At 42.4% G+C, this 16,091-nt stretch overlaps 1 protein-coding gene across 6 annotated transcripts in view; it reads right to left on the bottom strand.

Annotated features, from left to right (window-relative positions):
* The window catches only part of polybromo (protein), a 471,093-nt gene that overhangs the window by 79,222 nt on the left and 375,780 nt on the right, over positions 1 to 16,091 (bottom strand). For 3 of the 6 annotated variants that reach the window (XM_071691025.1, XM_071691024.1, XM_071691027.1), the window contains exons 27-28: positions 1,716 to 1,970; positions 1,357 to 1,510 (exon numbers count right to left, since the gene is read on the bottom strand). In XM_071691025.1, the coding sequence (XP_071547126.1) occupies positions 1,357 to 1,510; positions 1,716 to 1,970 (409 nt within the window). Of the gene's footprint in view, positions 1 to 1,356; positions 1,523 to 1,715; positions 1,971 to 16,091 lie in introns of all 6 variants that reach the window. The other 3 variants (XM_071691026.1, XM_071691022.1, XM_071691023.1) reach the window with 1 other exon arrangement.

The following is a 16,091-nucleotide window of genomic DNA, read 5'->3' as shown; positions in this document are numbered from 1 at the left end:
GAAAAAGATTTTGAGTGATCAGGGCATGAACATACAGGAGGGTGAAAGGCATGAAAGGAATAGAGTGAATTGGAACGATGTGGAATACCGGGGTGGACATGCTGTCAATGAACTGAACCAGGGCATGTGAAGGGTCTGGGGTAAACCATGGAAAGACCTGTGGGGCCTGGCTGTAGACAAGTAGCTGTACTTTAGGCGCATTACACATGACAGCTAGAGAGTGAGTGTAAACGAATGTGGCCTTTTCTTGTCTTTTCCTGGCACTACCTCACTGGAGGGGTTGGGGTGGGTGCTATTTCATGTGAGGTGGGGTGGTGATAGGAATGGATGAAGGCAGCAAGTATGAATATGCACATGTATATGTCTGTGTATGTATACATATGTATACATTGAAATGTTTTATCATTATTATACTTAATCGCTGTCTCCTGCATCAGCGAGGTAGCGCTAGGAAACAGATGAGGAATGGCCCAACCCACCAACATACACATTGCCTATACATGCACATATACATACATATACATTTCAATGTATGTACATGTATATGTGCATGTGTATAACAGAAAAAAAATACTACAAGTGGATGAGCCATTCTTTGTCTATTTCCTGGCGCTACCTCGCAGATGCAGGAAACAGCAATTAAATAAAATAAATATGAATAAATATCTATATTCACAATCACATTTAATTACTGCTTCCCACATCTACTTCCAAAACAATTACCTCTTTTCATTTTTCGCATGGCCAGGTACATAATCATGCATTCATATCTTGTAATCCACTTACATTTTTACCCAATCCAGTTTGGGGCTCACTTCCTTACACTCTTCATACATTTCTACAACTGTTTCAGCAGAAATATTCCCCTTGACCTAGCTTTCTCCCTCATACTAACCCCTGATTCTATCACTAAGACATTCCCGAACCATTCTCCCCTTACCCTTGAGCTTTGCTTCACTCAAGAGGTAAAACATCCAGATTCCTTAAGCAAACTACCTATCTCTCCTTTGTTCTCATCTTGATTACATACACACTCATTAGAACACCCCCATTGTGAACCTAAAAGGAGGATGAGCACTCCTCACTTGGCTCCTGTTTTACCTTTTAGAAATCTAAATATGAGGAGGAGTCCAAATTTCCCCACAACTGAAAGCAGCATAACCTTGGGCTCCAAGAACCTCTGGAAAGAGATCCTGGGAACACAAGGACGCTTCCTTAGAAGGAGGTTTTTGGGTAATCATCAACAACAATATATACATGGAGAAAATTTTCAGGTTCATTTAATTTTGCCAATGCTGAATGAGGAAATATCCTTTATCTACTATCATTATGTGAAAGTTCCCCCTCATATATTACCTTGTATGACCTTGTGAACGTGGCCTGTTCCCTCCAGCAAAAGATGATCACTGAGATCAGCAAGGTCTTCAAACATGTAGTCACAGTTTTCCCACATACACTCAAACACCACATCAGGATTATTGGGAAGAGGCAGATCTGCTGTTGATGATTGCTGTGGAGTAGACTAATATTCAATTATGTTACTAACTTTCTAGAGTAAGGTAAAAATCTTTAGTGCCTTAGAAAACCTCAGAATAAATGTACTACCCATGATTTCTTGTTAAATACCACACCAAAATATATTCAACTGCTAGAAAATGAAAAGTACAATGATGCAATACACAAACTGAAAAAAAAGTCACAAGTTAAGCTCTAACCTGTGGTGTCTGAGGAGAATCTGGGCCATTGCCACTCAGGGCTCGCTCAGCACTTTCGAGATTCATCTGATGAGCTCGGTCCTCATATGTCTTGCGTTCAGACTCTGTGAGACGTTTCCACTCAATACCCACCAAACGAGAAATTTCCCCAAAATTAGCACTGGGATTCTTTAATGTTATACTTTTTCGAATTTCAGCAGCAAATAATATGTAACCTGTCATTTGCTTCTTGCCAGTCATTTGTTGAAACTGCTTCTGCCAAATTGTAAAAACAAAAATTAAAAACAATTACTTCATAAAGTGGAGGCAACATAATATCAATAAAAGAAATTTTGACAATAAAGAATAGAGACAATTAAAAAAGTTTAAAAATGTAGGTTTCGAAATGTGAAAAACCTTTTTCCAAGGCGGTGTCCTGTGAGCATATGAAATAATCCCTGAGGATTGTTGAGGTTCAGATCACTCTATCTATCTATCTATTTATATCTGTGATACTCGTTCCTTCTGGGAACTTCCATCAATGGGGTGGATATGATAAAAGTCTCCATTTATTCCTATCTTTACATGTCTCCCACTACAAGACTTACATGTCTTCCAACACATTTCTCAATGTCACAGGTGGTCTTACTCTCACACTAACTCCATTATTTGTACTATCATACACTCTCCGTGTAGAGTCCTCATCTTGCATTCTTTCCACATGCCCAAACAATCACAAAGAATTATATTTCACCCACCATACAACTCCATAAGAGAATTTATTTCCTTTGCATTCCTTGCCATACCACACCACTTATACACCCTTTCATTTCTTTCTTCATTCCATCTAGTCATACCACTTGCTCCTCTCAAACAGCTCATCCCATGTCCCTGTTTTGGCTGCACAGGTCAGGTTGGGAGGATTGTGCTGTCCCTTACTCCATTCTTTACTTCTATACTTACACATCTACCCTTCATTATCCTATCAAAGGACCAAGTGACTCTTCCACAACTTCAGTATCACCTGGTTTAAAAAGAGGGATATACATAAGTAGGTGAATGTAGGTTTGCGGCAGGGGTGTGTGATGTCTCCATGGTTGTTTAATTTGTTTATGGACGGGGTTGTTAGGGAGGTGAATGCAAGAGTTTTGGAAAGAGGGGCAAGTATGAAGTCTGTTGGGGATGAGAGAGCTTGGGAAGTGAGTCAGTTGTTGTTCGCTGATGATACAGCGCTGGTGGCTGATTCATGTGAGAAACTGCAGAAGCTGGTGACTGAGTTTGGTAAAGGGTGTGGAAGAAGAAAGTTAAGAGTAAATGTGAATAAGAGCAAGGTTATTAGGTACAGTAGGGTTGAGGGTCAAGTCAATTGAGAGGTGAGTTTGAATGGAGAAAAACTGGAGGAAGTGAAGTGTTTTAGATATCTGGGAGTGGATCTGGCAGCGGATGGAACCATGGAAGCGGAAGTGGATCATAGGGTGGGGGAGGGGGCGAAAATTCTGGGAGCCTTAAAGAATGTGTGGAAGTCGAGAGCATTATCTTGGAAAGCAAAAATGGGTATGTTTGAAGGAATAGTGGTTCCAACAATGTTGTATGGTTGCGAGGCGTGGGCTATGGATAGAGTTGTGCGCAGGAGGATGGATGTGCTGGAAATGAGATGTTTGAGGACAATGTGTGGTGTGAGGTGGTTTGATCGAGTAAGTAACGTAAGGGTAAGAGAGATGTGTGGAAATAAAAAGAGCGTGGTTGAGAGAGCAGAAGAGGGTGTTTTGAAATGGTTTGGGCACATGGAGAGAATGAGTGAGGAAAGATTGACCAAGAGGATATATATGTCGGAGGTGGAGGGAACGAGAAGAGGGAGACCAAATTGGAGGTGGAAAGATGGAGTGAAAAAGATTTTGTGTGATCGGGGCCTGAACATGCAGGAGGGTGAAAGGAGGGCAAGGAATAGAGTGAATTGGAGTGATGTGGTATACCGGGGTTGACGTGCTGTCAGTGGATTGAATCAAGGCATGTGAAGCGTCTGGGGTAAACCATGGAAAGCTGTGGAGGTATGTATATTTGCGTGTGTGGACGTATGTATATACATGTGTATGGGGGTGGGTTGGGCCATTTCTTTCGTCTGTTTCCTTGCGCTACCTCGCAAACGCGGGAGACAGCGACAAAGCAAAAAAAAGAAAAAAAAAATACATAAGTATACGTGTGTAAGTAGGAGAGATGGCCAGAGAATGTTATTGGATTACGTGTTAATTGATAGGCGCACGAAAGAGAGACTTTTGGATGTTGATGTGCTGAGAGGTGCAACTGGAGGGATGTCTGATCATTATCTTGTGGAGGTGAAGGTGAAGATCTGTAGAGGTTTTCAGAAAAGAAGAGAGAATGTTGGGGTGAATAGAGTGGTGAGAGTAAGTGAGCTTGGGAAGGAGACGTGTGAGGAAGTACCAGGAGAGACTGAATACAGAATGGAAAGAGGTGAGAACAAAGGAGGTAAGGGGAGTGAGGGAGGAATGGGATGTATTTAGGGAAGGGCTTGCGCAAATGATGCTTGTGGCATGAGAAGCGTGGGAGGTGGGCAGATTAAAAATGATAGTGAGTGGTGGGATGAAGAAGTAAGATTATTAGTGAAAGAGAAGAGAGGGGTATTTGGACGATTTTTGCAGGGAAATAATGCAAATGAGTGGGAGATGTATAAAAGAAAGAGGCAGGAGGTCAAGAGAAAGGTGCAAGAGGTGAAGCAGTGAAAAGTTTTTATCGAGGATGTAAGGCATGTGTACGAATAGGAAGAGAGGAAAGTGATTGGTTCGCAGTGAATGTTGGTTTGCGGCAGGGGTGCATGATGTCCCCATGGTTGCTTAATTTGTTTATGTATGGAGTTGTTAGGGAGGTGAATGCAAGAGTTTTGGAAAGAGGGGCAAGTATGCAGTCTGTTGTGGATGATAGAGCTTGGGAAGTGAGTCAGTTGTTGTTCACTGATGATACAGTGCTGGTGGCTGATTCGGGTGAGAAACTACAGAAGCCAGTGACTGAGTTTGGTAAAGTGTGTGAAAAAAGAAAGCTGAGAGTAAATGTGAACAAGAGCAAGGTTATTAGGTACAGTAGGGTTGAAGGACAATTCAATTGGGAGGTAAGTTTGAATGGAGAAAAACTGGAGGAAATTAAGTATTTTAGATATCTGGGAGTGGATTTGGCAGCGGATAGAACCATGGAAGTGGAAGTGAGTCATAGGGTGGGGAAAGGGGCGAAAGTTCTGGGAGCGTTGAAAAATGTGTGGAAGGCGAGATTGTTATCTCAGAAAGCGAAAATGGGTATGTTTAAAGGAATAGTGGTTCCAACAATGTCATATGGTTGCGAGGCGTGGCCTATAGATAGAGTTGTGCGGAGGAGGGTGGATGTGCTGGAAATGAGATGTTTCAGGACAATATGTGGTGTGAGGTGGTTTGATTGAGTAAGTAATGAAAGGGTAAGAGAGATGTGTGGTAATAAAAAGAGTGTGGTTGAGAGAGCAGAAGAGGGTGTTTTGAAATGGTTTGGTCACATGGAGAGAATGAGTGAGGAAAGACTGACAAAGAGGATATATGTGTCAGAGGTGGAGAGAATGAGAAGTGGGAGACCAAACTGGAGGTGGAAAGATGGAGTGAAAAAGATTTTGAGTGATTGGGGCCTGAACATGCAGGAGAGTGAAAGGTATGCATGGAATAGAGTGAACTGGAACGATGTGGTATACCGAGGTCGACGTGCTGTTAATGGATTGAACCAGGGCATGTGAAGTGTCAGGGGTAAACCATGGAAAGTTTTGTGGGGCCTGGATGTGGAAAGGGAGCTGTGGTTTTGGTGCATTATACATGACAGCTAGAGACTGAGTGTTAACGAATGTGGCCTTTGTTGTCTTTTCCTAGCACTACCTCACGCACATGCGGGGGGAGGGGGTTGTCATTTCATGTGTGGCGGGGTGGCAACGGGAATGAATAAGGGCAGACATTGTGAATTATGTACAGGTGTACATATGTATATGTCTGTGTCTGTATATATATATATGTATAAATTGAGATGTATAAGTATGCATATGTGCATGTGTGATGGGAGACAGCGACAAAGTATAATATATAGTTGTAGTAGGCGACTAAAAGGGGAGGGAGCGGAGGGCTGGAAATCCTCCCCTCTCACTTTTTTTTTTAATTTTCCAAAAGAGGGAACAGAGAAGGGGGCAAGGTGAGGATATTCCCTCCAAGGCCCAGTCCTCTGTCCTTAACGCTATCTCACTAATGCAGAAAATGGCAAATAGTACGAAAGAGGTAGCGCAAGGAAACAGATGAAAAAATAGCCCAACCCACCCACATACACAACTATATACATACATGTCCACACACGCAAATATACATACCTATACATCTCAACGTATACATATATATACACACACAGACATATACATAAATATACATGTACATACTTCATACTGTCTGCCTTTATTCATTCCCATTGCCATCCCGCCACACATGAAATAAAAACACCCTCCCCCCCCTCACGTGCGCAAGGTAGCAGTAGGAAAAGACAGCAAAGGCCACATTCATTCATATTCAGTTGTGTAATGCACCAAAACCACAGCTCCCTTTCCACATCCAGGCCCCACACAACTTTCCATGGTTTACCCCAGACGCTTCACATGCTCTGGTTCAATCCACTGACAGCACATCGACCCAGGTATACCACATCGTTCCAATTCACTCTTTTCCTTGCACACCGTGCACCCTCCTGCATGTTCAGGACCCAATCACTCAAAATCTTTTTCACTCCATCCTTCCACCTCCAATTTGGTCTCCCACTTCTCCTCGTTCCCTCCACCTCCGACACATATATCCTCTTTGTCAATCTTTCCTCACTCATTCTCTCCATGTGACCAAACCATTTCAAAACACCCTCTTCTGCTCTCTCAACCACATTCTTTATATTACCACACATCTCTCTTACCCTTACATTACTTACTTGATCAAACCACTTCACACCACATATTGTCCAGAAACATCTCATTTCCAGCACATCCGCCCTCCTCCACACAACTCTATCCATAGCCCACGCCTCGCAACCATATAGCATTGTTGGAACCACTATTCCTTCAAACATACCCATTTTTGCTTTCCGAGATAATGTTCTCGACTTCCACACATTCTTCAACGCTCCCAGAACTTTCGCCCACTCCCCCACCCTATGATTCACTTCCGCTTCCATGGTTCCATCCGCTGCCAAATCCACTCCCAGATATCTAAAACTCTTCACTTCCTCCAGTATTTCTCCATTCCAACTTACCTCCCATCATTTGCAGGGAAGGACTGTAAGTAATTGGGAGATGTACAAGAGAAAGCAGAAGGAGGTCAGAAGAATGGTATATGGACTGAAAAAGAGGGCCAGTGAGAGTTGGGGTAAGCTAATATCAACAAACTTCAGAATAAGAAAATGTTAAGGAAGGAGGTCAATAGTGTGAGAAAAACAAGATAAACGAAACATCTGTGAAGAGAAAAAACAGGAAGCAAGAGATAACAGGCAGAAATGAGGTGAAGAAATGAAGTATTTTGGAGGTTAAATGTGAGGTTGAGGGTCAAGTCAATTGGGAGGTAAGTTTGAATGGAGAAAAACTGGAGGAAGTAAAGTGTTTTAGATATCTGGGAGTGGATCTGGCAGCGGATGGAACCATGGAAGCGGAAGTGAATCATAGGGTGGGGGAGTGGGCGAAAGTTCTGGGAGCGTTGAAGAATGTGTGGAAGTCGAGAACATTATCTCGGAAAGCAAAAATGGGTATGTTTGAAGGAATAGTGGTTCCAACAATGCTATATGGTTGCGAGGCGTGGGCTATGGATAGAGTTGTGTGGAGGAGGGCGGATGTGCTGGAAATGAGATGTTTCTGGACAATATGTGGTGTGAAGTGGTTTGATCAAGTAAGTAATGTAAGGGTAAGAGAGATGTGTGGTAATATAAAGAATGTGGTTGAGAGAGCAGAAGAGGGTGTTTTGAAATGGTTTGGTCACATGGAGAGAATGAGTGAGGAAAGATTGACAAAGAGGATATATGTGTCGGAGGTGGAGGGAACGAGGAGAAGTGGGAGACCAAATTGGAGGTGGAAAGATGGAGTGAAAAAGATTTTGAGTGATCGGGGCCTGAACATGCAGGAGGGTGAAAGGAGGGCAAGGAATAAAGTGAATTGGATCGATGTGGTATACCGGGGTTGACGTGCTGTCAGTGGATTGAATCAGGGCATGTGAAGCGTCTGGGGTAAACCATGGAAAGCTGTGTGGGGCCTGGATGTGGAAAGGGAGCTGTGGTTTCGGGCATTATTGCATGACAGCTAGAGTCTGAGTGTGAATGAATGAGGCCTTTGTTGTCTTTTCCTAGCACTACCCTGCACACATGAGGGTGGAGGGGGATGGTATTCCATGTGTGGCGAGGTGGCGATGGGAATGAATAAAGGCAGACAGTGTAAATTGTGTGCATGGGTATATATGTATGTGTCTGTGTGTGTATATATATGTGTACACTGAGATGCATAGGTATGTATATTTGCGTGTGTGGACGTGTGTGTATATACATGTGTATGGGGGTGGGTTTGGCCATTTCTTTCGTCTTGTTTCCTTGCGCTACCTCACAAACGTGGGAGACAGCGACAAAGCAAAAAAAAAGAAAAAAAAATGTTTGTTGAGTGTATCTGGCACAATGTATGGAAGGCTGGTTATGGAGAGGGTGTTGGCAAGCACAGAATTTCCAATTTCAGATAGGGAGGAACCATGTGATTCCAGCAGAAGAAGAGGATGTGTGGATTAGGTTTTTGCTTTGAAGAATGTGTGTGTGAAATACTTAGATAAACAAAAGGACCTTTATGTGGCATTTATGGATCTGAAATAAAGTGTACGTGTTAATGAAGATTCTCAATGGAAGGTGTTGCAAATATTTGGTGCAGGAGGAAAGCGGCTGGAAAAAGTGAAGAGTTTTTATCAAGAGAATAAGGCATGTTTGCAAGTAAGAAGAGAGCAGGGTGAGTGGTTTCAAGGGTGGGTCAGTGGCAGGTGTGATACCACCATGGCTATTTAATTATTTATTGAAGGGGTGGTGAGGGAGGTGAATGCGCAGGTCTTGGAGAAAGGAGCAGCTATACAGAGGAGGGTGGGGGCACCTGGGAGATGAGTCAACTCTTGTTTGCTGATGTCACAGCATTAGTGGCAGATTCGAGTGAGAAACTACAGAGGTTGGTATCTATATTTAGGATTGTGTGAGAAAAGAGAAAGTTGATAGTAAATATGAATAAAAGCAAGGTTATTAGCTTCAACAGTGAAACGAGTTAGGTTATTTAGAGTGGGTTTAGATGGAGAGATCTCAGAGGAAGTGGAGTGCTACAAATACCTATGTGAGGATATGGTAGTGAAAGGAACTATGGGGGCTGAAATGAGTCATAAGGAGGGAGAAGAGGCAATGGTCTTAAGCACAAAGTAGAATGTGTAAAAAGATAAGTAAAGGGTTAAAAGTAAAGAAGGATATGTTTGATAGAATAGTAATTCCAGCAGTGTTGAAAAGATGTGAGGCAGGGGCCATGTACAAAAATGTAGAAAGTAGGATGAATGAACCGGAAATTAAATGTCTGTCTAGGAGTGAATTACAAATCATATGGTAATAACAGAAAAGTGTCTCTTTATGTAGAGTATGTATGAGAGGCATAAAGGTGTGTAGATAAGGTTTGTACATATGGAGGGGATGACTAAAAAAGTAGTGGAAGGAACAAGGAAAGGTGGGAAACCAAGGAGGTGGAAGGACAGAGTGAAAGATGCTTTGACTGTTTAAGGCCTGAACTTGTAGGAAGGTATGAGATGTGCAAGTAATGCAGTGAAAAGGAGTGATATGATATACAGGGGATGATATGATGCAATGGGCTGAACCAGGGCATGTGAAGTAGTCAGGGGAATCACAAAAGGTCTGTGGGGCCTAGTTGTGGATAGGAGACCCTTGTTTTGGTGCATCACATGTGACAACTAAAGAGTGGATGTGAGTGAATGAGGCCATTTCTTCATCCATATATAACAATGCTAATGCAGGTAATGATGAATGTATATGAGAAAAATGAAAATCTTTGAAACTGTAAAGTTAATTCTGTTTGCAAACACCTTGTAAAATGTGATTTTGAGGGATGAAAAGGATTACACAGTGGGAACTTATGGGACTAAGGTGCCACTCCTATGGAAAGAGAATCACTGAAAGCCTCCCTCCCAACAAATATAATTGCTTACATTGTGTCTGGTCTCAAAGAGGCACTTCCCCAGGCAAAGCATACTCCCTGAAGATAAGACGTTTCGAGAGATTGCCTCTAAACAAAGTCAAACAGAAAATCTTTCCACTACAAAAGGGAAGAATTTGCAGGAGCCTTGTTCATTAGGCATCACACAGCCACAGTACTGTCCATTAGAAGTACAAATTACCATCCCATGCTCAGGACATTCTGTGAGATAAGAAAACCATGGATCTAACATCTCTAACACGAATGATAATGCTCTCACCACCAAAGAGACTTATGTAGATGAACTGATGATGACTAAAACATCATGGCCTTTAAGAAATCACAAAATATCCATTCATCCATCAGTTGTTTATATGATGGTGTAAATAATATACAACATATTTCTTATTCTCTTCAATGAGCAGTGTGTGCTTGTGTCTGGTGGCTTGCAGGCTGGCCAAGACTCATCAGGTAGTACCCACTGGCATCTGCTAAGCATGAAAAATGAATCTCTCTCTCTTTCTCTCTCTAATCATTCAGTGTTTATTGAATACAGTATTTTTTTCTTATCATACTTACTTGCTGTCTCTCGCATCAACGAGGTAGCGCAAGGAAACAGACGAGGGATGGCCCAACACATCCACATACACATGTACATACATAAACGCCCATTTTATTTATTTTATTTTGCTTTGTCGCTGTCTCCCGCGTTTGCGAGGTAGCGCAAGGAAACAAGACGAAAGAAATGGCCCAACCCACCCCCATACACATGTATATACATACATGTCCACACACGCAAATATACATACCTATACATCTCAATGTACACATATATATACACACACAGACACATACATATATACCCATGCACACAATTCACACTGTCTGCCTTTATTCATTCCCATCGTCACCTCGCCACACATGGAATACAATCCCCCTCCCCCCTCATGTGTGCGAGGTAGCGCTAGGAAAAGACAACAAAGGCCCTATTCGTTCACACTCAGTCTCTAGCTGTCATGCAATAATGCCCGAAACCACAGCTCCCTTTCCACATCCAGGCCCCACATAACTGTCCATGGTTTACCCCAGACGCTTCACATGCCCTGATTCAATCCACTGACAGCACGTCAACCCCGGTATACCACATCGTTCCAATTCACTCTATTCCTTGCCCTCCTTTCACCCTCCTGCATGTTCAGGCCCCGATCACACAAAATCTTTTTCACTCCATCTTTCCACCTCCAATTTGGTCTCCCACTTCTCCTCGTTCCCTCCACCTCCGACACATATATCCTCTTGGTCAATCTTTCCTCACTCATTCTCTCCATGTGCCCAAACCATTTCAAAACACCCTCTTCTGCTCTCTCAACCACACTCTTTTTATTTCCACACATCTCTCTTACCCTTACATTACTTACTCGATCAAACCACCTCACACCACACAGTGTCCTCAAACATCTCATTTCCAGCACATCCACCCTCCTGCGCACAACTCTATCCATAGCCCACGCCTCGCAACCATACAACATTGTTGGAACCACTATTCCTTCAAACATACCCATTTTTGCTTTCGAAGATAATGTTCTCGACTTCCACACATTCTTCAAGGCTCCCAGGATTTTCGCCCCCTCCCCCACCCTATGATTCACTTCCGCTTCCATGGTTCCATCCGCTGCCAGATCCACTCCCAGATATCTAAAACACTTCACTTCCTCTAGTTTTTCTCCATTCAAACTTACCTCCCAATTGACTTGACCGTCAACCCTACTGTACCTAATAACCTTGCTCTTATTCACATTTACTCTTAACTTTCTTCTTTCACACACTTTACCAAACTCAGTCACCAGCTTCTGCAGTTTCTCACATGAATCAGCCACCAGCGCTGTATCATCTGCGAACAACAACTGACTCACTTCCCAAGCTCTCTCATCCACAACATGTTTACCAAATGGCGTCCTAGCTTCGTCTCTTCAATGTATATCAACTGACTATCATATTTCTCTCTTGTGTCTCCTCTGATGATGTGATTATTACACGAAAGTGCACTTGGGAACTTTTCGTGTTTCATTTTTCCCGTGGACTCATAGCAATATCTTGATCACGCGCAAAATTGTGATCCTTTCCAATATACTTACATATACATTTCAATATATACATACATATACATACACAGACATATACATATATACACATGTACATATTCATATACAATACTGTAAAATAATTTACAAAAATGTTTTTAAAAATTCAATCTATAACTGGAAACATCTCAAATTTGAAAAGACTGTAAATATCTACATGCAAGTGAGTGGAGCATCACTGATCACTGTTGATTTACCATGGGTCTGGGTCCAGGAGGCCATGCCAAGTTTGCTAATGTGTTAATGTTGAAATAACAGGAATTTTGCACTCCATTCAAGGGCACTACTTACATGAACTTCTGAAGAATGGATATCCCATCCTTGATTCAAAGCACGTGTTTAAACTACCAGAGAAATTGCTTGTGGTCTCTAAAGCAAGGGTTTTTGGATGGTCTCTACATTAGTCTATCACATAAGATTCCAGAAGTTCTGTGAGAGATCTCATCTAGCTGCAGGAAATACTATTCACACAAAGAGTAACTTTCTGGCCTGCAGCCCCACTGAGCCAAGCACAATCACCCCCCCTCTCTTAAGAAATTTGACTATAACATCATTCACTCCAGCCACCACGTCACATTTCATCTTACATAAAGCTTTCATCAACGGCAACTCAAGGGTGGGCTGTTTTTGATACCTGCTTCTTTCCCTACATGTCGAAACTTTGGGACACTCTAATTTCTCAAGTCTTTCTCAACACCTATAACCTGGCACATTTCAAAAGGCTTGTCTATCACTTCCTCAAAAATCCATAAATACTTTTCCTTAGCTTTTCTTTTTCAGCTTCCTAATTCTCACTATATCTATTGTTCGCTGATGATACAGCACTGGTGAGAAACTGCAGAAGTTGGTGAATGAGTTTGGTAAACTGTGTGAAAGAAGAAAGTTGAGAGTAAATGTGAATAAGAGCAAGGTTATTAGGTTCAGTAGGGTTGAGGGTCAGGTTAATTGGAAGGTAAGTTTGAATGGAGAAAAACTGGAGGAAGTGAAATGTTTTAGATATCTGGGAGTGGACTTACAGCAAATGGAACCATGGAAGCGGAAGTGAGTCACATGGTGGGGGCGGGAGCGAAGGTTCTGAGAGCGTTGAAGAATGTGTGGAAAGCGAGAACGTTATCTCGGAGTGCACAAATGGGTGTTTGAAGGAATAGTGGTTCCAACAATGTTATAAGGTTGTGAGGCATGGGCTATAGATAGGGTTGTGTGGAGGAGGGTGGATGTGTTGATAATGAAATGTTTGAGGACAATACTTGGTGAGGTGGTTTGATCGAGTAAGTAATGAAAGGGTAAGAGAGATGTGTCATAATAAAAAATAGAGTGGTTGAGAAAGCAGAAGAGAGTGTGTATTGGTCACATGGAGAGAATGAGTGAGGAAAGATTGACAAAGAGGATATATGTGTCGGAGGTGGAGGGAACAAGGAGAAGCAGGAGACCAAATTGGAGGTGGAAGGATGGAGTGACAAAGATTTTGAGCAATCAGGGCCTGAACATACAGGAGGGTGAAAGGCGTGCAAAGAATAAAGTGAATTAGAATGATGTGGTATACTGGGGTTGACGTGCTGTCAATGGATTGACCCAGGGCATGTGAAGCGTCTGGGGTAAACCATGGAAAGGTCTGTGGGGCCTGGATGTGGAAAGGGAGCTGTGATTTTGGTGCATTACACATGATAGCTAGAGACTGAGTGTGAACGAATGTGGCCTTTTTTGTCTGTTCCTGATGCTGCCTCGCTGGAGGGAGAGACGGGAGAATGCTACTTCATGTGTGGCAGAGTGGTGACAGGAATGGATGAAGGCAGCAAGTATAGATATGTGCATGTGTATATATGTACATGTCTGTGCATGTATATGTATGTATGTATGTATGTGTGTGTGTGTGTGTGTGTGTGTGTGTGTGTGTGTGTGTGTGTGTTTGTTGTGTGTGTGTGTGTGTGTGTGTGTGTGTGTGTGTGTGTGTGTGTGTGTGTGTGTGTGTGTGTGTGGGCGTTTATATATATACATGTGTATGTTGTGCCATTTCTCATCTGTTTCCTTACATTACCTTGCTACTGCGAGAGACAGCGATTAAGGATATAAATAAATACATATTTCAATTAAGGACCGGGCTTGATGTGGACTTTTGTCCATGACTGGAGCCTAGAAAAAAAAAGCTATGATTCTCTCATTTAGCACACCTCCCTAACCCAAATAACCTACATCTGCCACCATAATATCAAACACATTCAACAATCCTTCAAAACACTCACTCCATCACCACTTCACCTCATTACTTCTTGTTACCACTTCCCCATTTGCATTAGTGAGGTAGTGTCAAATACAAAAGAAGAAATGGCCTTATTTACTTACATCCACTCTTTAGTTCTCATGTATAATGAACCAAAACCAGAGCCTCCTATCCAAAGCCAGCCCCCACAGACCTATTCATGGTTCCCCCTACTACACATGCTTTGGTTCAGCCTACTGACAGCACATGGTCCCCTGTAAACCACATCACTCCAGTTCACTCAATCCCTTGCATTCCTCATGCCCTACTGCATGTTCCAGTCCTTATTCTTCAAAGCATCTATATAAATGTAACAATTGGTCAGAGTAGTGCATGTGATCTAATATTTGCTGATACCTATGAGGAAAATGAAACACGATAAATTCTCAATTGTATGTAGGTAGGTGTGTGTGTGTGTGTGTGTGTGTGTGTGTGTTAGTCATGGGAGTGTGACACAGAATGTAAGAGAGTAAATTCTAGATTGATTTGGGTAAAACTGAAAGTGGATGGAGAGACATGGGTGAAAATTGGTGCCTATGCACCTGGTCATGAGAAGAAAGATCATGAGAGGCAAGTGTTTTGGAAGCAGCTGAGTGAGTGTATCAGCAGCTTTGGTGCATGAGACTGGGTACTAGTGATGGGTGATTTAAATGCGAAGGTGAGTAATGTGGCAGTTGAGAGCATAATTGGTGTACATGGGGTTTTCAGTGTTGTGAATGAAAATGGTGAAGAGCTTGTGGATTTGTGTGCTGAAAAAAGACTGGTGATTGGGAAACCTGGTTTAAAAAGAGAGATATACAAAAGTTTACATATGTGGGTAGGGGAGATGGTCAAAGGGCACTACTGGATTAAGTGTTGTATGATAGGTGTGCAAAAGACTTTTGGATGATAATGTGCTGATAGGGGCAGGTGGAGGGATGGCTAATCACTATCCTGTGGAGGCAAAGGAGAAGATTTGTAGGGGTTTTCAAAAAAAAAAGAGAGAATGTTGGGGAGAAGAGAGTGGTGAGAGTAGCTGAGCTAGGAAATGAGACTTGTTTGAGGAAATACCATGAGAGATTGAGTATAGAATGGCAAAAGGTGAGAGCAAATGACATGAGGGGAGAGGGTGGGATGTCCTTAGGGAAGCTGTGATGGCTTGTGCAAAAGATGCATGTGGCATGAGAAATGTGGGAGGTGGGCAGATAGGAAAGGGTAGTGAGTGGTGGGATGAATAAGTAAAGTTGTTAGTGAGAGAGAAAAGAGAGGTGTTTGGACGATACTTGCAAGGAAGGAGTGCAAATGACTGGAAGATGTATAAAAGAAAGCAGCAGAAGCTCATGAGCAAGGTGCAAATGTTGAAAAAGAGGGAAAATGAGAGTTGGGTTGAGAGTATCATTAAACTTTAGGGAGAATAAAAAGATGTCTTGGAAGGAGGTAAATAACATGCATAAGACAAGAGAACAAATGGGAACATTGGTGAAGGGGACATGTGGGAAAATAATAAAAGGTAGTGATGAAGTGAGAGGAGATGGAGTATTTTGAAGGTATGATGAATGTGTTTGATGATAGAGTGACAGATGTATGGTGTTTTGGTCAGGGCAGTGTGCAAATTGAGAGGGTCAGGGAGAATGGTTTGGTTAAGAGAGAAGAGGTAGTGAAAGCTTTGCGAAAGATGAAATCCACCAAGGCGGAGGGTTTGGATGGTGTTGCAGTGGAATTTATAAGAAAAAGGGGGGTGACTAAGTTGCTGATTGGTTGGTAAGGATATTCAA

Source organism: Panulirus ornatus, chromosome 50 (assembly GCF_036320965.1).
Source record: "Panulirus ornatus isolate Po-2019 chromosome 50, ASM3632096v1, whole genome shotgun sequence".
Lineage (NCBI taxonomy): Eukaryota > Metazoa > Arthropoda > Malacostraca > Decapoda > Palinuridae > Panulirus > Panulirus ornatus.
This window is presented reverse-complemented; position numbering and strand designations above follow the sequence as displayed.